This window comes from Neodiprion virginianus, chromosome 3 (genome assembly GCF_021901495.1).
Source record: "Neodiprion virginianus isolate iyNeoVirg1 chromosome 3, iyNeoVirg1.1, whole genome shotgun sequence".
In the NCBI taxonomy this organism is placed as follows: domain Eukaryota; kingdom Metazoa; phylum Arthropoda; class Insecta; order Hymenoptera; family Diprionidae; genus Neodiprion; species Neodiprion virginianus.
The window spans coordinates 16,267,883-16,294,919 of NC_060879.1; the positions used below are offsets into that span (position 1 = coordinate 16,267,883).

Genomic DNA, 27,037 nt, shown 5'->3' on the forward strand with positions numbered 1-27,037 from the left:
GGGAATCACTTGGAACTCAGAGTATCAAAAATTTAAAATAAAAGAAGCAGTGTTGTATTCAGGATGAAATATAATTTTTCTAGATCTGGGAATTCGAAATCTTCGATGCTCATCAGAATTAAGACTAAATAATTGATTTTATAAAAACTTTTTCAATATGATCAGTATCGAAAGATAATATTAAGATACCTAGAATAATCGAAAGCAAACATTACAATTCACGAATTGTAGTCGTTATTAAACTTGAAAGCACCTCTACTCGAAGTATATTTACCAATAGGTAAGTGTAATGTATAACGTTCTAGCTTTCCTGGCCGTTGTTCAAGTGCATTATCTCGAGGGCTTATTGCTCTTATGCCATTCAGTTGTAGAATCGGTTTAACTCTATCAGAGCTTGGTTTTGATTTATGGAATTATGGTATAAGCCTATTTTAATGATGATATAGCTTTTTTGAAACAGGCCCTGAATGGACACTGTAAACAAAATCACACTAGTGTTCCACAAGCATCTCGTAATTACGAAAAATCAATGCTACTTGTTTGATTTTCAATTTTTTCATGAAAATAATGATGATGATTATGAGATATTTAAATTTGCAAATGAAGTAATCTAAAGCTTTGTACTACTTAAGCTTGAATTAATTATTGTACATAATGTATTTTTCACAGTGTGAGAATAAGAGGTAGTCCGACTGGTCAAAAGTCGCTGTGATTTTATCATTCTGGTACAGTGGCAATCCGCCAGGGGCCTCACGCACATACACTTGGGGACAATGAATCTGAGACAGCTAATTTTTTACACGACAGTTATGTTGGTGTGAAGTCGGTATGGTACCTGGTGGAAATTTCCAGATGTTGGACACTGGAATCGTTCGCACAGCTACAGCTAGACTCACATCAGTAGTTTGGGTCACCAATTACCGATAAAGTATTGAAATACACCGGACAACGGGCATTCTATCGCTCTAATCGAACGAACCGACGAAGGAGTGATTGTTGGATGAAAGATTTAATTAATTGGCTTACCTTTTGAGAATAATCTGAATATGATGACTTGCAGCGTAGGTGAGAGGATTTAACAGAATGACTGATTTTAATATATTTGGATACTTTGATTATTTGAAGTTCAATATTTCAAGTCACAAACAACGGGGTTACTTAGTGTAAGATCTTAAATTAATATGACAAAATGGAGCTGAAAGCTCACTGGATTTTTGGGCAGAGTAACGTTGTAGGAAAAGTTAAAATGCAAAAGCTAAAAGGATTTTACCGCGAGACTGTACCGGAACAAGATGACGAATCTGGTGGTAGAAATCAAGAGGACGATCCGATGATCGGTCGCCGTTTTTATAGGTGTCGATCGTTGCGCAGAACGATCCCCTTCTTTAACTTTTGTCAACTTCTGCGCACCTTTCCTCTTTTTCTAGGAATTAGAATGAGGGCACGACATCTTCGCCGCATGTTCGCCTGTGGTTTTAGTTCTTTAGCTATTACTATATTGCAAGATTTTTACATGTGGTATAACGCTGTGTTGCTGTGGTGGTATGGGGTAGGGTCGTTGCAAGGTAATTTTCCACTCTGCGTGGGCTTTGGTGTTGGGGCAGCAAGCCCCCCTTGGCTTCTCGGCTACCGTGCTTCATCTCCCCTGTGGGCGGTAGGACCCGAGCTGATTTTAGCAGCTATTTCATAATATGGTAATCGCAGTGCGTGTGTGCTAGAGGTGACCCATGTTTCGTGGTGTACGTTAGTGCCGTGTGCATTTTCGGGGTCACGATGCGCTGGATTCTAGTGGTAATTTACTTCTTAAATATTCTTACTATCCTATTCGTTACAAAGTCTATACAGGGTGTCCCTAAATTGCCTCCCACGGACTAGCCAGCATGATAGCTCGTTAAAATCCAACCGAGAATTTCTTTTCCGGAAGCTCGTCCGATGCATAGTTTTTGAATTATAAGCGATGGCGCTAGGCCAATCAGAGTGCACCATTTCATCTAGATTTACCGCCACGGATATTGCTGTTTTGTTCGTCTGGATGAATTATTATTATTCGTTTACGAATTAAATATCGGCACCTCCCCTCTCTCCCTCTTGTACCCCTTCTCGAGCGCTGACCTCGGTATTGTTGCCGCGGCACACGCTGCCGGCCGCACACCCATGGGCGCACACTTGTGTGTGTAAACAGAAGCGCATCCTCAAGCATAAGGGGTACAGCAGCGAAAGAGGGGAAGTGCCGATATTTAATTCGTAAACAAATAATAATAATTCACCCAGACGAACAAAACAGCAATTTCCGTGGCGGCAAATCTAGATGAAATGTTGCACTCTGATTGGCCTAGCGCTATCGCTTATAATTCAAAAACTATGCGTCGGACGATCTTCCGGAAAAGAAATTCTCGGTTGGATTTTAACGAGGTATTATGCTGGCTAGTCCGTGGGAGGCAATTTAGGGACACCCTGTATATTAAGATCGCCATATCGGTTACTTTTCGTTTTTTTAGTTTTATAGCGTCTATCTATATAAAATTGCGTATGTTTATAATTGATTACTGTCGTTATTCACCTGGAGTACAAAAGCGATTGTTTATGAGACATAGTTGCTATTTGCTTAACATTATTAGAATCGCGCTGCTGCGAATATTCATAGGTGTTTGTGTTATAACTATCTTAACAGATTTAAGGTATTTAACAATTTGATAATTCATAGTTTTAGAGCAGGTTTACATGTGTGCTTTCGTATATAATTCTCTTCTGTAATTATTAATTCTTATACTGATATAAATCGGCTTGGAAGCTTCTAGAACGTTTTTCTTATGTTTGTTGGTTGCCTGTTATTGGGCGTTGACACGTATGCATCTTTAAGTTTATTGCGAGTTGATTTACGTTCAATCGTTTCGTCGGTAAGTTTCCTAATGTGTTCTCCAGACGAAGCTCTGTATGGCTCTCCATTGGAGATCTGCATTGCCTTCAAAACGTTGCGCGTGTTGCCTACAATAAGGCGTTACGGAGGAAGGTATAGTTCATGCCGGATAATTAGTATTCACGGTTTTGAAGGTTTTGCAGTCTATGGTTTTATGGATTATTGCAGCAGTGCTATCTTTTCATTACATTGGTTATACATTTATCTATGGTTTTACAGTCTTCTATACTCCAGGCTATATCGTATAGCGTAAGTTGCTTATAATATAGCTCCCGGCTCCGAATGCACAAATGGCATTGTCAAGTGCTATATAATAATTGGATATAATCGTGTTAGTTAATTATGGTGTTGATATGATAGTGATATATAATAACGTATAATAATATTATAGCTCTTTGTAGTGCGAAGATCTCGTAACATGGTTTTTAAGCTTTGGTTAGTGAATGTCATAGTTATTTCTATCTAGGGATATTCCAAATAGTTAGACAGTTGTTTTAATTTCTTATGGTTACAAGATTGTCGTACTTCGAGTTTGGTTAGTTGATAAAAGTAACATGCAGTAATAATAGTCGATAAAACATACGGACGTTCCGGTCGGATGTTACACCTTCGGCACTGCGATTGGCTGTTTCGTTTCACGTAGCCGACGCTTGCGCTTGCGCTTGGCGTCTGTGCACTTATGACCCATATGACGCGGATCACAGCCAGTCTACAGGTTAACTTCTTTAAGGTTATACACACTCTCATCAACCAACGCATCTTGACAATGAGAGCCAAGCGGTTTAAGTTAGATTTAAATATAGCCTAGTGGCGCTTCGATCAGCAGTTTTACCACCATAAGCAATCACATATCCCCAAATATGTCTTCTTTCTGGAAGTGAGAGCCAAGTTGTGACTATGAAACGAGGACGCCTCTGAGATTCAAGGAAGCCTTCATCAAGGCGTCCTTAATCCTTGAGATAAGGAGGGACTATGAATACGGGTGTTAGTCTCTGCCGTGCACTCTGAAAAAGAAAATGGTAAGTGACCGTTTTTTACCCGAATGTAGCAGCGAATGTGTGGGAGCTGAAGAAACAATTTCTATGTTTGGTGCTCCTAAAGATCCCATACTATTTGAGCAATAGTCCAGCAGTATCAAAAAATGTGGCATTGCTCTTAATAACCATCATTTTATTTGCGAAAAACACTTTTTTCATACCGATATTTTCAGAGGAAAATTGCTCCTAGATCCAGAAGGAAAGATAATATTCCAGGTACGAAAGATATAATTGTTGTTGTGACCTGAAACTGTTCGTTTGTCAAAAGTAAGCACGTGTGAGACACGCACAGTTTTTTTCAAAAATGAACCAACTGATTCTTATTGCTGCACCAAAGAAGCCGATCTAGTCAACATTAAAACAAAAGGGCATCTTATACCCGTATTCATAGTCTCTCCTTATCTCAAGGATAAAGGACGCCTTGATGAAGTCTTCCTTGAGTCTCAAAGGCGTCCTCGTTTCAAAGTCACAACTTGGCTCTCCCTTCCAGAAGGAAGACGTATTTAGGGATATGTGATTGCTCATGGTGGTAAAACTGGTGATCAAAGCGCCACTAGGCTTTATTTAAATCACGGTCGTATACACAGGTCTGGGCACTCCGGCTATAAAACCGTGCTCGAAAATGAAGCCGATGTTGCGAATTTTCGCCGCTAGCGCCAGTGAGGGAGAGGCCTACTTAGTACGCATGCGCGGCAACTGTTTCTTTATTTACAATCCGTTTGCCTCTTTCGACAGTTTACTTAGTTCAATATCTACGCCAATATTTTATTATTTATTCGATATAAATTTATCGTTATGTGTTGCGAAATATTTATTAAAAAAAAAAAAAAAAATGGGTAAAAATGAACTCGCTTATAACTTTCGCTCTTCCACTTAGTTCTTCGGCTTGCGATTCGATTTTACGGGTTGAATTCAATTTACTATTGATGCACTTAAAGTAACCTTTCTGTTAATATGAGTCTTAATTACGATCTGAATCAGAACAAATAACCCATCAAAACATTATACAAATCTGCAAGCCTAGCACGCAAGCGTACGGAGAAAAAGACGGCTGCCCTGTATTCCTCTCTTTGTTGCAGACCAGCCTCGGAGATTGTAGCGCTCCGGTCTTTGGTGCACAAATTGAGAAACACAGGCTTCAAGACGGTCACGCTGCGTTATATAGGAAGGGGCAGTGCCCAGACCCAACCCCCTGACACTCACCACTGCTCGTAAACTAAAAAATTGTACGCATCTTGTCCCCGTTTTTTAGTTCCTCTACGTGGCGCTAGTAGTAGACTTCTGACACGCTCGCTGCCCTCGCTGACCGCGCGCAAGCTCGTCAGGTAACTACGAGCGCTAGTAGGGTGGAAATTGGCCGCAGAATCGAGGGACATTTTGCGAACCACTTTTAGCACCGTGTGTCAGGGGGCTGCCCAGACCTGTCTATAAGACCGTGATTTAAATCTAACTTAAAGCGCTTGGCTCTCATTGTCAAGTTGCGTCGGTTGATGAGAGTGTATAACTTCAAAGAGATTAACGTGTAGACTGGCTATGATATGCGTCATACGGGTCATAAGTGCATAGACACTAAGCGCAAGCGCAAGCGTTGGCTACATGAAACGAAACAGCCAATCGCAGTGCCGAAGGTTCCCTCAAGGAAGCTCGAGACCTGCCTTGAAAGAAGGAGGCCAATAAGGCTCCTTGTTCTGTCGAGGAAGGTCCATGGAACGTGAAATGAAGAACAAGGAATCCTTGTTCCTCAAGGAAGGACTATGAATACGGGTGTATACACCCTAACTGCAAATGATGGAATACCTAATTTATATCAGGCGACAATTGACGATGTTCTGATAAATTGTAAGTTTTTATTTCCGTGTGACTTGCATACGGAAGAAGTCATTGCATACTGCCTACATTACTACACAGTTATGCGAATGCGTCAATTGACCATAATATAAAGTTGTGAGATGGTGAAGTGTAGTAAGCTAAAGAAGAAGCAGGCCTGTACTCTATATAATGGGAAATCATCCACTCAGATACGCTACCTGACGGATCAAATATAAACTACTCTATGCAGGTCAAGCTTAAACTGCTGATACCAAATATAATATGTGAGAAATGTAGTTTAAAAGTGTTAGACTTTTTTTTAAATATTAAGTAATCAATTATTATCTATAAGCTTAGTTATTACTTAAAAACATCTTAAATTTCAATATTTGATCAAAAAATTTAATCATGGAGTTTCCACCACGAGAAAATAAAAATAAAACTTTCTGCTGCGTGTATGGGTGTAATAGCAAGTCTAGTAAGAACAATACAGTTCGATTTTACACTTTACCTTCGGCAAATTCTAGTTTTGTAGTAATTAAAAATAAATTTGGTGAAGATGAAGTGATTGATCGTCGATTAGCTTGGATAAAAGCATTGAAAATTGGGAATGAGGTTACACAGTCAAAAAAAGTGTTCATTACATTTCACCAAAAATGACTTCATACCAACATGTAAGTAATTACCTATAGAATTTCATTTCATAATTATTTGTTTATCATCAATATGAAATGAAATTTTTTGTAGTGTAATATTTGTCGGAAAAAATAAAAAACAATACACATTAAATTTTATTTTTCATTGCAGCCAGTGTTGCGATATTGCACCCACAATTTCATGCGGTGGATCTTTTAAACGAGAAGTTTGGAGACAGAATGCAATTATTTTATACTCATTATCACAACTAGTATCTGATTGCTGTAGGCCACATTTCATTAGATGTCCCGCATCAAGTATATCTTCACCACCAATAAAATTTTTATGACTAGGCTGAGTATTTGCAAACTCACAAATTTCTTGTATTGAAATTTTCATATTTTATTGAATTTTTTTTGAAAATTCGAGTTTAATAACTGTAAATAAATACACGCTTTCACATAAGAACACGAAAGCTGATTTAAAAATGCGTTTTAGAATAGTTACTGCTTCTGCCGCAAGGAGAAGCCACGCCCCCGGCAGATTTCCCAAAAACAAAACGTATCAGAATTTTTAAATATATTTCAATGTAATAATAATAATAATTTGCTTATGCTGAGTAATTACTGTATAAGTATCCCACGCATTTATTATTATGCATCCTTTGGATGGTTTATCAGGAGTGATTACCGTTCTTTAACGAGAAAGTTTACCAGTGAAATTTTAGTTCAACCATTCTATAAAAGTGTTTTACCATACTTGTGGTCAATTTGAAGAGTTGCCGTATTTTTCAATATATCATAAGTAATGTCGTAGTAATGTACTGCCGTGGTAATCCTTACCACAAGAAATAAGGGCAGCATACATGTTCGTCAATAATTTCACTGACACAATTTTTCATGAAGATTTTAAGTACTATCGATTTTAAGGGGACCTTACGGTCTAGCGGGTGAGAATTCGACTGCTTTTCAAAAGTTTTTTTTTTTTAATGAAAGAAATGAACAATGTTATTTAAATTTTGTAGGTTTTATTACTTATAAATTTTACAAAATTGGAAATTAAAAAAAAAAAAATTTTTTTATTATTTTAAAAATGTACGTACATGTAGTCAATCTACTGATGTTAAAATGATCTTCAGAAGTACAAACATAAACAAAACATTTCACCACAAACCCGGTTAATTTACAACTCAGGTGAATCGCATCTAGCTGCTTAATCTAGATTACAGTTAAAATATTAGCCACTCCATTAATTCATAAGCCTATTTATAACATACTTTGACACTGACACATCTATTCTATGTAAATACCACACCTATTCACTCGAAAATGAATAAATTGATAACTGATATGAAATCAATACAATCCCATAGAAATTATTCGGAAAGTAAAAAAAAAAAAAAAAAGGATAAACATATTGTTACTTGGATCAGTCTGATGTAACACAGATAAATTTTAGGCAGAAATATAATTTTGTTTCAAGTATGTAAAACTACGTAAGGAATTCGTCGGGCTAAGTTGGAGAGGGTGTTTTCAATTTTTGTAAATTAACGTTCCTTATATTAGATCATACTGTTAGTTATATTTGAAATTACTGTTGTAAAGTTTTATTACATATATACAGGATTACAGAACAAAGTTATAGGGCATTTTTCAGTGATTTAAAAAAAAATACAAATTGTTCAATGAACCTTGGATCCTAAAAGCTGTGCTTATAAATTGGAATACCTCAGAAACATGTTCTATTCCCACATGGAATGTGTCTGAATCGGCCCCACTGCAATATTAGTTATTTTGCTAGTCAATTTCTTTCTGTATATGAATATTCTTCAAGTACAGGAAAAATATGCCGTCAAAAAAATAGTTTTCAGACAATTCTTTCGGAAGTGTACAAATGAATGTTACGCAACAACGCAAATATTTATCTTGAATATTGACAATCTGTTCATGATAATCCGAAGCAATGATTACTACATGCCTAAACTAGAATAACTACTGATGATGATGTTGATGGTTGCGCCACACAATTATCAGACCTTGGTGATCGGCAGTTGCTAATAGGGATTCGTCGTAATTGAAAGAAAGAGCTAGTGTGGGTGCAGCATGACCTTGGAGACGATTCACTCGAGCTCCTCTGCCTTCCCTTGAAGAATCTATCAGATGGATAGCCCCGTCCTCCGACCCAGTAGCTATTAAGCATGCCCCCATTTGTGGACAGAATGTTGATCGGACCAGGTATTGCCTGTGAACAACATTGTCATCATTTATCTATTGATTTGTTAATTTCTCAACATTTTGTGTTAAAAAAAATCAGATAATAATTTCGACAAGATATCTAAAAAAATCCAGAAATGAAAAGATTAGTAACCAAAGTGGTGGCCAAATAACGAGTGTAACGAGATTATTCAAGTTATTCGCTTAGTATTAAGAATTTACAATTACATGTAACCTTCATAATTTTAAATCGGTGAATTTTAACCGATACCAAATAGATAAACTATGTGTGCAAGGCAAATCCTCTACTACATCAACAACAAATTTAGATCACATCTTTGGTGATCGAGTTCATCTAAAGATTTATAATTCTCAGTGGCCCAATATCATACTGATACATTACAACTAATTGTATAACAAATTTTTGATTGGTGCCCTACAATATACTCATGATACATGTCATGCTAACCAGACCAACATTTGATACTCAACTGTTTTAATTTACTAGCTAACTTTTCGTTATATTCCTTGAGAAACATATAATAGCTAATCGGTATTCTTCAGAATTTTATCTTGTTACAAAAGATAGTGTGTCTAGGTTGGCGATTGGAAATTGCTGAAAGTATAAGGGGTTGGTGATATTTGGTTATTCGCTGTGAGCCGCCGCTTGGAGGGGAGCTGCGAAACGATCGCAGGGCGCGGGGTGGCGAGTAGTGAGTTGAGCCAGCGTGTGTTGTGATAGCATTTTGTATGAGAAACAATAGAAGGTATGTGGAATTACACTTGTTATGCTGTTAACTGCAAAAATAACGGTAAAACTAGTGATTGTATATTTTACAAGTTTCCAACTGCATCACATAAAATAGTTCAAAGGCAAAAATGGATTGCTGCTGCGAAAAGAAAAAAGTAAGTAATATAACTTTACTTTCGATGCCTTAGTTTTCTATATTTTTAAAATCAAGCCAACTATATCAATAGGTGAACTGTTATGCTATCTGCATGAAACACTATATAAATACATAAGTATTATTGTTTTTTACAGTCCTGATGGTTCAAAGTGGACTCCAAAAACTCATCATGTAATATGTAATGCTCATTTCATTGGCAAGAAAAAATCAGATGATCCTGCGAGTCCAAGCTACGCGCCAACTCTATTCCCTCCAGTTTATCATGCAAAGCAAGTAAATGAAAAAGCTGTTTTGAGCAGGTAAATGTATGAGAAGTAAAACAATAATTATAAAATTGAATAATATATACATCGATATTTATATAATAACATATGTATCTATTAATTATAGGTACAATCGACTCATGAACCGAAGAAAGACTCTTCACAAGCACAACATCGGAGTGAATTGTGATACTGGAAATCAAGTTAATGACGACCCCAACAATATTGTCAATAATATTGGACATGAACCTATGGGTATAAGCAGTGCCGAAGTAATTGTAAAGTGATCAAGAGTGTCAAGTAGATTTTGTAAGTTCTGCTGGTATCGAACAAACAAAAACTTTCACTTGTAACAGATATATTTACATGACTAACTACTGCGATGCTGAAGTTCAAACTGAAATACCGGAAATTGCCACTCTCAAAACTATTGTGAATAGGAAAAAAATGAAAGATGAAGAGGCACAATGCGGCACATCGTTAACAGATAGAGTAGATAAGTCGGTTGGTTTTAACGGAGCTGTAGTTGAACAAAATAGGAAACAGCGTAGTTTCTGTGGTTTTCCATCTATTAAGACCGATGAAGATTTATTAGATATTGCTGGAGTGAACTTCCAGAACTTTAATTTTTTATTATCTAAAACTGAAAACCCATCGGAAAGATCTACAATAACAAGAGAACAGAGGCTTTTAATTTTTTTAGTGAAAATTAAAACTGGACTGACATTTTCAGCCATAGCAATTTTCTTTGGTTTACATCGATCAACTGTCTCCAAGATATTCTTTTCAACTTTACAATATTTGAGTTCGTCAATTGCAAATTTAGTGTTTTGGCCAAGTAGAGCTGCCGTACAGAAAACTATGCCGGAATGTTTTAAACCTCAGTACTCTAATACTCGGGTTATCATAGACTGCACTGAATTCAAGATAGATGTTCCGTCAAGTGTTGACGACCGTATTTACTGTTACTCTCATTATAAGAAAGGTTTTACAGCAAAAGTACTGATTGGAATCACACCATCTGGGTTCATCTGTTTCAAATCGAAAGTTGCTGGCGGTAGAAAAGGTGATTCCCAATTAACTATTGAATCGAATTTGGTAGATTCATTGGAAGATGGTGATGTGGTTTTAGCAGATAAAGGTTTTCCTGAAATCAGATCTATCATTGATGCAAGTGGTAAACGAGTATTTCTTATTATGCCACCATTTTTGGAAAAAAAATCAGAATTTTCGAAAGAAGAAACAGATCTGACTTACAACATCGCAAGAGTTCGAATTCATATAGAAAGAATTATGCAACGACTTAAAACATATCAAATTTTGTATAAAATTCCAGAACATTTGTTTTTTCGCATCGATAATATTATTCATGTTATCTGCGTCTTAGTAAATTTGCAGCCACCAATTTTTTGTAATAAAACAAAAACTATCAAGTAGAATAATAAAAACCTTTATCCGTAAAAGGTAGTGGTTTTCATTGTATATTTAGTAATATTATATTGCTACATACTACTGAAGTTTCAACTCGTTATTATTTTCAACTTTTCACTTCACTGTTACAATGGAAATATCACTTATTTGATAATATTTTGCTGATTTGGATATTTATCAGTATGCCTCTAATGTAAATTAACACGCCGGCTGTTTAGCTTTTGAAACCGCTAGGTAGCGGCACGAGCGAGGCTCACAGCGAATAGCTGGACAAGCATATAAAATCTGCCCCCAGTGATTTTGAAAACTCCATATGGCTGATCGATTTGTAATGAAAAAAAAAAAATTTCTGAAAATTTCAACTTTTAAACCCAGAGTTATGACTTAATTAAAAACAAAACGTATTTTCACCATTTATTTTATTTTAACTATTCTACTGAATATTTTTTGACAAAAATTGTGTTGGTAAGAATTATCGATAACAGATGTTGAAAAGTAATTATTTTCTAAGTTTTTAACCATCCCTTTTGTTAAAAAAAAAAATGAAAAAATTTTTGTCATTATATATTCCTTTCGGGTGTCAATCACGAATTTTTCACAAAAAACTCTTTTCTTACTCTTTCTTACATGGTAAAATTTTCGTGACTGCCCTCCCGAAAATATTTCTCTGAGAAAGTCTGCAAAATTTTCCTGAAAAACTCTACACACATTTTCAGAGATTTACAGAGAGATTCATAGAAATGGAGAGAAATTAAGAGAATTTGTCTGCATTTCTCTGCAAACATTTCTCATAGTATTTTTCGTAGCAAAGTACAAATTTCTACGATAAATTATGAAAATCTACAATTCTCTATGAAAAATGATTACAATTTTGGATCCAAACCATCCGTTAGACGTCGCATCACTCTCACAAAAAAAAACCTATTGCAGACAACTTAAGTACCGAGTAAAATTTCGGTCTATATCCGAAGACTGAACTTTTCATCTTCTGAGTACGGTGTAGAGGGATTTACAGAACCTGTCGTAAACATTGAACTCATTTTGTCTTAATTAGGTGAGTCTTATGAAAAAAAAATTAGCTAAAGATACAATCATCTGCGAAAATGACCACAGGATTACAGAAAAGTAAAAAAAAAACCATGATAAATTACGCAAAAGTACGATATTCCATGGAAAGTTCTACGACAAAACTACTAACATAATTTATACAAAATTACGATAATCTACGAGAAATGCTACGACAAAACTACGAAAGTGTTCCAAACGATGTAGAAAATCGTAGAAAATTTTCGTAGTGTGAGGTTCAAGAAAAATATGTGGAGTCTATCAAAGAAACTCAGTCAATAGTAGAGATATTCAAAAAAAATTTTCTGAAAAACTCTGCCGAATTTCTCTGCAAAACTTCCCACGTGTCCCATAAGTTTTGAATTGCAGAGAAATTTCGCAGAGTTTTTCAGAGAAATATTTTTGCCAGCGTGACACCCGAAATAAGCATATTTAAATATAACGAAAAAAAACTTATTTTTTTTTTTTCAACAAAAGTATTAAAAACCTACAAAATAATTACTTTTCAACGACTCTTATCGATAATTCTTATTAAAAATATTTTTGTTAAAAAATATTGAGTAGAATAGTTACAACAAAATAAATACTGAAGAAAACGATTTTTAAATTAACGATAAGTCGTAACTCTTTTGGTTTAAAAGCTGAAATTTTCAGAAATTTTTCTTTTCCTAAATTAGAAATCAATCAGCCATATGGATTTTTAAAAATCACTGTGGGCGGATTTTACATGGTTACCCCTTTCATGAGACTTCATGGGGATTGTATAATGTTCTGAAATAGTAAAACAATACTCTTAATAATCGGAGTAATAATGCAACAATTTAATATAATTTTAATGCCAGCACTTGCCGGAAATTATTTAAGGCACACCTGTAACTTTCTACGACTTTAGCAATATCTATCGCGGGAATTGGATCAGGAGACCTATAGAAATTCCTAACCGGTGACATTTTAATACATGAGTAATTTCATAGACATGTTTAAAAATTACTTTGCTGTTTGTGGTGTCAGGGTGAACTAAAAATATAGTACTAAATGGAAATAGGATCCTCGAAGAGTTTTCCATGCTATTCATCCATAAAAGGTGCTGTAGGAGAACTGCACCCGAATTTGCTTTGCGATTTCGTAGAATTTTTACCATTTCTTTATTTCTTCCTCAAATAAAAATGAATTGTAGTGTTTTTATTCAGAATTGCGTATACAATGGGGCTATTAATTGAGCCTTTTTCGCGTTTGAGATATGTGGACTCTTATATTTGGAGATTCGAGATATGGTATATATGTCAGCGTCGAATTCGACCATAGCAGATCTTAAAAAATAAAGAAAACTGAGATCAACAGAAAACGTGTTTTAACTTTCGAAAATTCCAAATCCCAACTAGTGAAAAAATATAATACTTTTAGGAAAGAAGGGATTGAAAATATATTTACAGATTACCTGTGTCTGACAGGGTACTTTCTCACAAGTGATAGTGTCCCGTGATGATCAATTATTCGATAAAGGCAAAGACTGTTACAGGCACTATTCAATAAAAGAGTAGGCCAAGGAGATTCTTTGGACAGCCAGGATCGCCAAGAAAGACTTGTTATTCCTCCACCAATTCCATCAATCCGTCGAAGCTTCGTTAAACGACCTGAGCCCACCTCGAGCTGACAAGATATTACACTTCCCCTATCGTTTCCTGCCCACACCAAGGATCCTCCGCCGCTTTCTTCACACGCTAATGATAGAATCTGAAAATTCACAACGATAACTAACAAGTTCCAGCTGGATTTTCTACAACGCCATGTTCTTCAAAAAAATTCATTCAGTTCCCTATGAAATTGTAGAAGTTTAAACGTCTCGTGTGAATGAAACATTTTGAAGAATATTTCGAAATCGACGATTTTTGTTTTATAGGCCTTTTAATCTGTTATTTTCCATTTTAGTAATTTTTTTGTAAATCGAATTATTATTTAATATTCAGTTTTCCTCGTGATTTTCGAAAGTTTGATGAATGCCATTGCATTTCGATTAGATGCATATTTTTGTAGAAATCGCTTTTTGAAAATCTATAGAAGAACTGGCTGTGGGCTCAAAAGAATATAATATAATAAGTGTTGTAGTGTTCAGAAGTTAGATGGATCTCCACTGTCCACGGAAAAATTTTAATTTTGCTAAAAACATAACTGGTATTCTTTACAATATTTCTCAGAGTTGTATACCAAAATATAAAAAGCATTGATACAATACGAAATGAAAACAATTAGAGAAAGTTTGAAGAAAACAGTTCAATCAATAAATATTTACAGCATTGATCAGATTGTCAATTTAACTTAAATAAGTCTTTGACATCAAAATTTAAATGAAAGGATTATCGACTATTTTAAGATAAAAAAAATTGAACCTATTTGAATATTGGTACTACATTGAATCAAAGGAATTAAAGCATGAGAAATGTTGCGTTTGATTTACTTTCATCTATGCTGCCATTCCAAAGATGTTATGGATAAAGTAATGATTTTGCTTTTGTCGAGAATCTTCAAATTTAGAAAATTTTCAAAAAATACTCAGCGACCAACAAAATGCAGTCATTTTAAAAATTGAAACTGTAAAAGTATTTCAATATCGATGTAAAAAGAAAAACAAAATTCAATATTACCTAGAAAATTTGTTGTTGGTAAATATTCTTAAAAACTATAAAATATCACTCTCTCTTCAAATGTTAACGACTATCATAAATATGTTTTACAAAGACTGACTATTTAAACTAAGGGCTCAAAAAAGCACAGCGAATAGCTTACCTTACAATTAGTAACAACAAAGTCAAAGCTGATTTCATGGTTTCACAAAATTTACTCTGTACCAGATTTAAAAGAAACCGTCATCATATCAAATGCGACAAAAATTCGTAGTTTCAAAATCAAATGAAAAATGTTTGTCCTCCAGGAGAAAAATTCAAAAAAGTACTTGAAAACTATATGAAAAATTTGAAATCAAAGTCAACGAAAATGAAAATGTAAAATGAAATGAAAAAAAGGTAAGAATGAAATTTAGGTACATCTCTAAAATTTTCAAATCCTTTTAAAACACATCAAATAATGTGGATAACTAAACAATTTAGAAAGTACTTAAACTTGAGTGATGAATAGCTTTGTTTACAACGAGGATATGATACACATATCAAATATCAAATTTTAAACCAACCAGGGGATTTCTTCTATGAACCCATCATAAGATTCGTAAATTGCTGAGATGGTTCGTATCAAATTGTTATAGTGTAAATATTGCCAACAGCTTAAAGCTTTATGAATTAATACAATACAATTAACATTGAAACCTTTCCGCCAATTTTTGCAGTGCCTTCCCGAGGATAAATTCCAGTAGATACATTTAGAACTTGTAGTAATCCATGCGAATTGCCAGTAATAACTAAGTTGTTGTTGGCTGGGAGGAAAGCGCAACACAAGATAGCGGCACAAAGCTGATCCTTCACAACCCGTAAACAAGTTGCCTTCAAGGGATCAGATTCAAATGTCCCTGGATCCAACGATGTGTATTGAACACTCCATAGTCTAACAGAAGCATCGAGTGAGCATGAGACTACCAAATCATTGCTGACACTCCAATCAATAGCTGTAACTCCTTTCTGATGACCTTTTAGCAATGCAACAACTTTGGGTGGAGTTCCAGTGACACCAGTTACTTCGCAGATTGAAATAATGCCATCTAAAGAAGCACAGCACAACTTTGATCGATCATTGTTAGCAAATTTCAACATTGACACAGCAGCAGAATGTTGATCAAATATGTGATGGACACCAACAAAGGCATAATTTTCAGCAATTGATCTTCTCGCCTGAAAGGCAGTTTGTTTTCTACCCATCTCATTCATTAATGGTGACTGAAAGCCTGAGTTACTTGCATTCATTTTAAACTCCTGCTCAGACAATCGTGAAATACTACAACTGCGAATGCTTGTTGAACGACTTCGACTGCTTGCACTTGTACAGCTCTGTTCTGCAATATTTCCATACCTGCGTTGCAATAATTGAGACCGGATTTTCAGGTAGTTCATGTGGATTTCAGATTCCTTTGGAAAATTCTCTCTGAGCAATTGACAGCGGCGTCGTATATACAAGGTTCCTATAAAGAAAAATGCAATTATAGTAATATCAGGTCAATGCAGCTTGAAAATTCAACTTTCATTTTAAATATAAGAACAGAAACAGGTGGCTGCGAATAGATAGATTGCCTTAAAATGTAACCAGTGAGTTACTCCAGAGCTGGTAAGAGATATGGTCACAATCTTGGAATCACGAATTTTCTCAACATTTATAGGAATAAGTACTAAACTTGAGTCAGTTAGGCAAAACAACTCTCAGCTATTGTCGAAAATTAAGTTGTCAAGTTAATTTTGACACTCTTCTTTGTTTCTTGTATTATTGAAAAAAATTCCATATTTCCAACTATTAACAATGGTTCATTAGTTTGTGATTAAGAATAGTATTAGAAGCTACAACAAAAAAAATAATACCCAAAAATCACTATAAATATACAGTGAATTCACAATGATGCATAATCTATGAATTGTCAAGTAACCTGCCTGCAGACAACCACCATCGTCCTAGCAAATTGAGTATTGAATAAATTCAAGTATTTTTTTTATGTTGAAAACATTCGTTTTTTTTTTTTTTTTTTTCTTGCCTTAATAGTTAAGATGAGGAATATATCCCGGGTTTTAAAACAAAAAACACATATGTTTAAAAATTTCTTTAAGTTCTAGTTTTTGTTGTAGCAAATGATTACAATTTTATCTTTCATAATTAAGTAACATTTTCATTATAGATGGATAGATTTTCAAAGAGAATATAAACTTATATGCTGGGCATGTATATAATCTAATGACTAACAATAAGCCAGAAATATTCATATTCGGAAATGTAGGTGCTTTGATACACTTGCCCATTCCACTTGCTTAGGTCACTCTGTTACTAGCATTTGGAATTAATACTTTCTTCCTTTGTCCCTGGTCAATAGTATTATTAATGCGGTTGATACTCAATTGAAGAAGCTCCTAGGTTTTGATTTGAAACGCTTAGTGAAGATATTTGCGATTTGGCATAAGCTCGTTTATAGTAAAAAATTATACAACTCTGGAAAAAGTATTCTCTGAAAAACTCTGAAATCGTATGATTTACTCAAAAAATTTCCATTTGGCGAATTTTGGAAGAATTATAGAAAATATTCTGCATGCGAAAAAAATAAGGTTTATAACCAGAAGTTAGAACTCTTTGGAAAAATGATTGAGTTTTTGAAATTACTCTAACCTTTTATGCTAATTTTACAACCTCTGAGTTGCCTCGAAAAACACTAAAATTTTTGAGGGAAATCTTCATTTCTGGAATTATTTTTGTCAGTATTTGATCGGTCAGTGACTTTTCTTAAAACTAATTTGCAAAAATTCCGGTTTAGAAAATTTTTCATATTATTCAAGATGATTTTTGAGTAAATGTACGTATTTTTCAGTAAATAAAAAAAAATTTCTGCTAAAATAATAAGAGAATATGAAAATATTCCTAATTTAGTATTCCAAAGATAGTGTAGCTATGTGGCGTTATTACTTCTCATCTTATTCCGACATATTAATTTCTTCCTTATCGGTAGTTCAGGACAAGATAGTCAAATAATGACAAATTTAACCATGCGGCAAAATGCCGAGGTTCCTCTTAGCCTCATCTAGACGTAAAACTTCAACGCATTTTGAGGACGCGTATTAGCATTTTATTGGCACTCAGCACCAGACCCCAACTTCTCATTCAAAATACGCGAGTAGACCAGGAATAAGTAGAATTAAAAAATCGACTGGTCAACGTATCGATACAATAATCGAAATTGAACTGACAACTCCCAAATGGCATCTGTCAAAGTTATCCGTTATGCTTCGAGAATATTATCCCAACAAATTTCTACCGAACGTACTTATGTTTAACCGATGCAAGAATGTTTAGACTACGTACTGAGATTAGGTTGATCTAAGGCTCGGTAGGAATTGTATTTCGCGTCAAGCGCAAACACTTGCTGACGCCACATGGCGCCCATTTTGTCAGTTGTATCCTTAAGTGTTTATCAGTCACCTACGGCCGTCAAAATCACAACTAATCGCTTGAATAAATGCATTTACTTTAAGTTGAGATTAGACGTGATATCAACTTTGAATTATACCTAACCGATGGCTGGAAGAATTTTTTTACTGCTGCGTTACTATTCTTTTCAGAAATAATTAAATATATCCGACTAATATACATGACTGTGATGCAGAGTTATCAAAATACTCCGGCAGTACATAGTGTATCTCCCGTGGCTGTCTCCCCGCCCTTTACGTGTGGTCTAGTGATCTAGTCTCGGTTACATTTCTCCTTCGTTTCTTGCGATTTATTCCACAGATTATCCGTGATAATGCAAGCGATCAAGTGTGTTGTGGTCGGCGACGGGTGAGTTGGTCCTACAGGTTTCAAATACTATAATCACGTTCTGGTCGAGACCTGCTATGCGTAACAAAAACGAGTTAGGGGATAAAAAGAGATGCTTTTCTGACACTATCTTCTTGGTGTGTGGTCAATGGTCATCGTCGTGTCATCGTAAAGGCTGTTCCTCAAAATGTTCAGACCTTTGATCTCCTGTGAAACAATTGCAACGCAACTAGTTGTGTTGACTAGAGAAAGAAATCGGGATTTTCAACTATCGAACGTTAATGCACGAAATCTGAGGGCTACTTTTTCCTTGCAATTAGATCACACACCTCCCCTTTCTTCTGCAATATGAATCTCAACGGATTCCTTTACCCACATGCCTTCCAATCTCTCTGTTATACGATATACGGTAAAAATCATGCTCTTTAATCTGTGCCCGAATAGAGCTAACCCAATAAAAATGTATGACATCATTAACATTTTTTCAAACTCTTCAGAGGTAGTTCTCCTACTACATCCAAAACCATGTTTTGGTCCCAATTCTTTTCATTAATCATTAAAAATTTTCATCAGTGGACATGATTCTAGTGAAATCACAATTGGACTATGTTAAATTTAGAAAATATCCACTCAGTACCGTCTCTAGTACTAACTGTCATTAGCAGTACTAATCACTGTTTCTCTTTTGTGTGCGCTATTCAAATTGCAATGAAAAACGTTTAAAATTAATCAAATGAAAACTTAGTATTTCCAATTATTGAAGCATCTGTTCGAAATCAGTACTGAATGTTACAATTTTCAAACAGGGCCGTGGGTAAAACGTGCTTGCTGATTAGCTACACAACAAATGCATTTCCTGGTGAATATATCCCAACGGTATTCGACAACTATTCTGCAAACGTCATGGTGGATGGTAAACCGATAAATCTGGGCCTTTGGGATACGGCTGGTCAAGAGGATTACGATAGGCTCAGGCCACTTTCCTACCCACAGACCGATGTCTTTTTGATATGCTTCTCGCTGGTAAATCCTGCTAGTTTTGAAAATGTGAGAGCCAAATGGTATCCTGAAGTCCGTCATCATTGCCCGACCACTCCAATCATCTTAGTTGGTACCAAACTTGACTTACGCGAAGACAAGGAAACCATCGAACGACTCAAGGACAAAAAGCTGGCACCAATCACTTACCCTCAGGTATATCAGATCTTTTTTCTTATTCAACAGGGTAGTGACGAAGTCTGCAAATAAGGTATGGAGAAGTCCCGTAACGCCGGACAGCACCTAGTACCGGACACACTTAGTATATTCCAAAGTCAAAACAGTATCTACAGTTTTCTTGCGTGATTCGAACATATGCAATAAATGTAGCGTGCATTCGTGCATTGCTGAGAGTTAGTTCATGTTTAAGTCCGGATAAATTTGCGTCGCACCTAATTTTCACATGTGTATATTTTGAAGAATTAGTCGTTCTGTTGTTTTGATTTTCCTCTGGGATATTTGTTGGTATGTATTCTTTCAAACAATGTTCAATGAAACTTGATATATTGTGAACAAGCACATAATTTATCATTCAGGCATGCTTTACAGGTCCCTAATACCGGATACTTGATTTGTCCCCCAGTTCCAGATATCCATTTTTTTCTCATATTTTTGTAATTTATACAAAACTTGCTCTTACTGGTTTTAGTGATATCTTACCATGAGTAACCAATCAAAAATACTTAAAAAGTGAAAATTTCCCAAAGAAAACATGAAAAAGGCAGTTCAAAAAAACTTAGGTGGAAATAAAACAGGTAGAGAAGCTGCACTGAAATTTGCAGTACCAAAAAGTATTATAAAGTGCTGAAATTTCAAAGAACTAGCGCATGAGGTGTGCTCAGATATTCCAAAGTTCTCTGACCAATATATTTGTGACCATTGCAAGATTTATTAATCATTGCTTTCCATTCGTACTATCGGTGTCCGCTACTAGGTACCACTTTTCTGACTTACTGGTTTTTACTACTAAATACAATAATATTTCTTACTTAGTTTAACGTTAAATAACAATTCACAAAGTTACCATATCATTCAAAATACTCGAAAGATGAACATAACAATAAAAACCATTATGTTTTTACATGGGTTATGATTTTATTAACGAATAACCTTATGCGTCCGGCACTGGAGGATTTCCCCCTATAAATCAAGCTATTCTGTAGTAATTGAATAACTGGTAGAAGTCAGAAAATTTGTATTTTTTTAAGAAATTTCAAAGAAATTAAAAAAAAATATTATTTCACAAATTGCATACTTAGTACAGTGTGCCAGTACCCTCATTTTCTATCAGTTACTTGATCGAAATATCTTGACAAACTACATTATGTAACATTGATGCAATAACGCGTTTAGAGGAAAAATTGTCATAGTACCACTCATAATTTATATAATTTGTTTGTTGATTAATTACGAATTTAAGCTTTACTTATCTGGCTACCGGAAAATTTGCGAAATATCTTTAAGTAAGAGAATATTTGGTTAAAAAGATTTTTGACCTAAGATATGTCATTCGCTCCCATTACGCGACATTTTGGGAAATGGGAGCCATTTAGTGTTCTATATGTCAAATGGGAGCCATTAATTTCAGTAAGTCTGACAGAAGTCTAATCCTCTTTCAAAACGCTGTAATCTCATTTGCCTAAATAGTCATTGATCTGATAATAAGTAAAAATAAATATTTGATAACAATATCATATAGCTCCCATTACCCGCATAACATCGAATTGAAAATAAAAAAATTATATCATCCTGTTTTTTATTGCAATTTCAAAAGTGACACCTTAAATTAGATATATATGGTGATACAGCAGTTGTAAATACAATATAGTAATTATGCATTTTAATGCTTTGCCGGAACGTTGAAATTTTGTACTTTTTATAAGCATGAAGCGAAAAACACAATTGTATCGTGCAACTAAACGCGGGATTCTACAGGGGCGCCCGTGAGAGGACATATTTGTCGGATGTTCACGAAGATACTCAAAGGCTGTTTGCATAAATACGAGCATTGGAAAAGTGCATTTTGACACAGCTTTCATTATCCGCAGGCTCTCATTACCCTACTCACCCCTACCTCACAGGATACCTTGCTTTGCTAAAACCAAATCGTTTAAACTAGCAGTGTCTATTCGAAAAGAATTTTAATCCAGGTATTTGCAATCTTGAATAAAGATAAAAATCTATATGTTGTTGGGTATATTTTTTTTGTAAGTAATTAGAAAGTTTTTATTCACGGGCTGGAATACCTTGCAAAGTCATAAAGTGTAAATGAGAAGATACTTTTTGACATGCTTCATGCTTCAGACTGCTTCAGATTACACATGATCTTAATCCACGCAGCATTATTTGACACAAACTTGTAGCGCTATTCACTTGCTGCACTTTATAGTGTGTAGCGAGCTCACACTAATATTACGAAATTCAGACATATCAGAAAATTTTCCAAATAGCATAGCAAACTTATTTGATAATATTTTTGTCTACAACATATTGGTGGAAACTTTCTTGTATAAAAATAGAATTTCACTAGTGTTCAGGTAAATTTTGAAAACTGGAACTTCACAAGAAAACAAAATTTTCGTAGGATTTTGTGTGAGTTCTTGTATTTTCAGATTTTTCTTTTAATTAGATGTTATTACCACTTGAGTCTCCTTGCTACAATGAATTAAAAATATTTATTCCCGACTCAATTCTATATGGCTACTTTATTGATGTGTAAAGCAGAACAAAAGTAGATGCACCTGAAGCTAGCCGCCAATGGCAAACCATCAATTCACTGAAAGTTAGTATACATATTGTTTTTCATGATCAAATTATTGAAATCAATACATAAGTATTAGAAACGTTATCACAACATTGATTTGAGTGATTTTTCCCTGAATATCACTATGCATATGACATTTTTGTGAATCAGCGGCTCGTTACCGGTGGCTAGCTTCTGCATCATCAAAATTAACGTATGATTACCACTTATACCTTTTTCCCTACATTCCTGGGTGAAAAGTTCTCGATTCCCGCATTTGTGAGAAAAAAGTAGTGCTCTTCTCTTGCTAATGGGCTAACCACTTTTCAAGTCAATAAAGTGGCCACAGTTAAGTCGGAAGTACAGGAATAAAACCGCTTATTTCCTCTGGTGATTACTCGATTTTATTTCCTTGTTATATAATGTACTGTTTAATTGGCATATGTTTTATATAGCTATTGCAGAAAATTCAAATATTCTTAACAATTGAATTTCTTCTCAGTAGAAGCGATTTTGTAAAGCAAACAAAAATTCGATCTTTAGGAAATCTAAAATTCTCAACGAATTCTAAATTCCCGAGCTAATCATTCTATTTTTCACATTTTCACTATATTCTCGTATTTCTACATCTTGACATCCATAATCTTCCTTTGATAATTCTCTAGGAAAAACTGTAGTATCAGCCTCAACAGGGATTTTCAGCGTGTGAGCTTCAATCTACCAATGAAAAACATTCGATACGTATGAAAAAAATTCCCTGCATTAGGAATGTGACGCATGAATGAAAGCTCAGTAATGAATTGCGAAAATTAGGTGGAATTTGTTTGATCAAAATATGCACGTTTGCATAAAATGCAAGTCAATTTCGGTGCTAGCAAATTGTCGAAAGCAAGTTACGTAGACTGCAAAAAACTCTTTATATAGCTACCACTTTTTCAGGCATCCGGACTATCCAGCTAATTCAGGTCAGCGTTTTTAGTGTTACTTTATATAAGCATCGGATTATAGTTAAACTTTATTTGATCACCCCATCCAGACATGTATGGATTGTGTTTGCATTGAAAAAATATTGACAGACGAGCTAGAAAATCAGTTAGCTGCTGCATTAAGACTATGTTTCCATGAATTCCGCAGAGATATCCCAATTCCTTCAAAGTATTCCTTTGGTCCAAAGTGGACGAAATACCGTACTATTCCAGTGTCAACTGTTATTTGTACGTATATCTATTATCCATAACAGGATCTCAGATTCAATTGTATATTATTTCGGATCAGAAATTATGTCTGTACAAATGAGATAATGCGGAAACTCTTCCCTGCGTAAAAGATTGAAACAACGTAAACTTTATTTTTTATCCAAAACAATATACACAAATAACTCGGCATCCTCTTATCACAAATGGATCACAGGATTAAAATTTTACTAACAGGTTTGTTCATACGAATTTACAGAATGTCACTGACAACTGTGGTTTCACAAATACGTGTGAAACTGTGTCAGGTTTTGTTGCTTGGCAATCTGAGATTATGGAAAGCTTGGTTGGCATAGCTTTTTTAATCTTAGAACTGCAGTTCATTTTTGTACCTTTAAACGATAGACTGGGGTGAATATCCACCACAAGCGCTTCTTGTTTGTAAAATCGTTCCTAGAGGAATAATGAGACTTGTGAGTGATGAATCTTTTCTTTCCTAATAAGGAAAAGGATGACACATAGCAAGGTTAGTTTCATTGAAGTTTAATAGGTGAAAAATTCATTTAAATAAAAAAAAGTGCCGAATAATAGTAAAAACGTAATTTTTCAATCAGAAATTCATATCTTGTTTTGTAATTAACCCATTGTCAAATTTGAAACGCGGTTTTGGGGAGGATACATAAGACGTAAAAAAAAAATTCGTCGCTATGTTCTATTGAAAAAGTATACTTATTTGAGACTGAAAATCAAAAAATTCGGAGATCTGAAATATGGAAAAACTTAATGAAAGGTCCATAATATATTGTTTTCGTAGTATACTTTTCTAGTTGCAAACTACAATATATATTATGAAAAAAGGTAATTTATTTATTATTTTGTTTCTCTTCTGCCAATATACAATGGATCGTAATCTATGAAAATCCTGTCTGTAAATGATATATACAACTATTTATGTTCAAATAGCTTAATAATGTGGAATACATGTATTTTAGCAACAAAAAATCAAATTAGTGCAACATAACTTTTATAAACGACAGACTGGGATGGATATTTACTCCACGCAAGCTTTACATCTATTTACTGTCACCACGGGTGAAAAATTGAAAGCGCTACCGACTTGACTCTAGTTTTAGAACAATGTCACTTGCCAACTGGGTAGTTTAAAGGCCGCCTGGGGGGATATCCTCCTCAGTCTGTCGTTCTAGGGTTAAGAATAACCACAGTAAAAAGTACATATGTACATAATATAAAAAATTATATTGTATTTACCCATATCACTGTTTATTTTAACAGGGTTTAGCAATGGCTAAGGAAATTGGAGCTGTCAAGTACCTAGAGTGTTCAGCCCTGACGCAGAAAGGCTTGAAGACTGTGTTTGATGAAGCGATACGTGCCGTTCTCTGTCCACCTATCCATCCCAAGCCAAGACGCAGATGTTTTCTGCTATAATATTAATTGTTTCAACCAATGGCAGTATATATACCTATATATCCACTTTGTTTTTCCATCCCTCTCTCCATCTGTTTGTTCCGCACAGCGTACAGACCATCTTCAAACAGACAATGCTAACAAGAAATGTTGGACGTACGTAGCAGTCACCACTGCAGCTAGCACAAGTTCAAAATGCACAAAGCGGTGTGTAGCTGCACATTGTAGCTTTATCCAAACACACACGTACTATACCTATGGATAGATAGTTATAAAAAGATATAGCCAACTAAATTTCACAATTCATTAGTAAAAGACAATAGCATTTTCAGAGGGTAATGATGATCTTTGTTGCTTTTCTATGGCATAGTTTGTATTCGGATTTTCTCTTTATTCATTATATTATGTTGTGAAATAGTTTTGATAATATGCGGACAACCATTACAGAAATCAAATGAGTAAAGCGTTATAGCTATGCGTGATGAACACAGTTAAGGATGTGAGAACAGCTTGGATTATGGTGGCTTGGCTTATGAGACAAGAGGGATGTAGAAGGAACCAAACTGATTGTGTACAGTATATTAGAGTATATTATTAATAATTATATATAAATGATGAAAAAAATTAACCCTACTATTATTATATTATACATACCACAAAAATTATAGATATATAGATTTTACGTATACGCGATTTTAATAACATTACATAATGATAAACAAATGCCATTGCTGTCTCCAACACACCTCTAACTACCCACCCACCCATTACCAGCCTCTGTGCTTATGATCAAATCATTTCGCGTGAGTCCAATAATTTCTACTTTATGACTCTTTTTGAGGTTCACATGTACATTCAACATTATTGTAGTAAAATTTGGGCCGACACTTGCTTATGATTGATAAAGGCTTTGACTAACGACAAAGAAAAAGTATTGACAGACCATAATATACAGACACATCTCAAAAGTCAGTAGCAAGGACATTTTTTGTACTGCACTTTACGAAGAGTGAAAAAGCGCTTGGCAATCAGTAGATAAAATTCTGAATTCATCCAGGTATAATATTCCATCGAAAGGTTTGTCTATTAATTAACACTATTTGACGCGTGTAAAGTGCAAAAAGCTAAAACGTGCGATTCTCTTTGTCTTGATTGGAAAATTATATGACTGTATGTTGCACAGTAAACTATGATATTCTTAACGTTACAAACTTGTGTTGAATTTGGTTGAAATTGACTATTATTAAGAATTCAAATAATTTTTTTTGTAATAAACAATGTTTTATTGCGAACTCTGTAATTAACTGTAATAACAGCTTGTAATAATTACAGAACAAATCAATTTCAGGTTAATAATAAATTACAAGTGTTTAGTGGTGTCAGAGAATAAAAAAAGGTAGAAAGAGAGCATGCGAGGGAGGGAAGTAGAGAAAGTCAGAGAAAGAGAGAGTGCGCGAGTGCGTGTGAGGGGCAGGGAGGGAGAGAGAGAGAGAAAATGTGAAATTGAATGTAGATAAAATCACATTCTAATTGTATATAATTGCTGACGTGAAAACTTATTCCTATTATTATCGTAATGTATTAGCTACTAAACGAATCTAAAATACACGTTGCTTGTTTTTATAGTAAACAAAATGCCCAGGTCTCTATCACATCTTGTACCAATTGTAATAGATGATCGTGTAGCAGTTGTAAATTACATGCAAGGTTACGACAGGATAAGAACGAGTTATTAGAATTCGAAGAAACCGTTGCCGTAACTAAATTGGCTTTATTAAATGGGTGTTTATTACATGTTATTCTTCTTCCCATACTCACTTACTTTAATTCAATGGTTTTAAGCTTTCAATGGAAAATGTGTATTGCACACGCGTAGACATACATTACATACATAGACATATGC

The 27,037-nt window shown here is 34.8% G+C and overlaps 2 protein-coding genes and 1 long non-coding RNA gene across 6 annotated transcripts; 2 read left to right on the forward strand and 1 right to left on the reverse strand.

The window, feature by feature from the left end:
- Positions 1-5,650: 5,650 nt before the first annotated feature.
- On the forward strand, positions 5,651-7,780 carry LOC124300737 (uncharacterized). Its single transcript, XR_006907316.1, has 2 exons — positions 5,651-6,437; positions 6,571-7,780. It is a non-coding gene; the product is annotated as an uncharacterized LOC124300737 (long non-coding RNA).
- Positions 7,781-7,977: 197 nt separating this feature from the next.
- LOC124300720 (WD repeat-containing protein 13-like) lies at positions 7,978-18,382 on the reverse strand. 4 transcript variants are annotated; one of them, XM_046755049.1, is made up of 4 exons: positions 18,280-18,382; positions 15,600-16,405; positions 13,718-14,013; positions 7,978-8,640 (listed from the first exon to the last, which is right to left on the reverse strand). In XM_046755049.1, exons 1-4 carry the CDS (start codon positions 18,359-18,361, stop codon positions 8,391-8,393), a joined length of 1,434 nt encoding a protein of 477 aa, XP_046611005.1. In that variant the 5' UTR covers positions 18,362-18,382; the 3' UTR covers positions 7,978-8,390. The 4 variants fall into 4 exon arrangements, with proteins under 4 accessions (XP_046611005.1, XP_046611006.1, XP_046611008.1 ...); XM_046755050.1 differs by lacking the exon at positions 18,280-18,382 and adding an exon at positions 17,884-18,263; XM_046755052.1 differs by lacking the exon at positions 18,280-18,382 and adding an exon at positions 17,590-17,850.
- A 213-nt stretch (positions 18,383-18,595) lies between these two features.
- On the forward strand, positions 18,596-26,926 carry LOC124300730 (ras-related protein Rac1). Its single transcript, XM_046755065.1, has 3 exons — positions 18,596-18,753; positions 19,539-19,926; positions 25,000-26,926. The coding sequence occupies exons 1-3, from the start codon at positions 18,719-18,721 to the stop codon at positions 25,153-25,155; spliced, it is 579 nt and encodes a 192-aa protein (XP_046611021.1). The 5' UTR covers positions 18,596-18,718; the 3' UTR covers positions 25,156-26,926.
- The last annotated feature ends 111 nt before the right edge of the window (positions 26,927-27,037 follow it).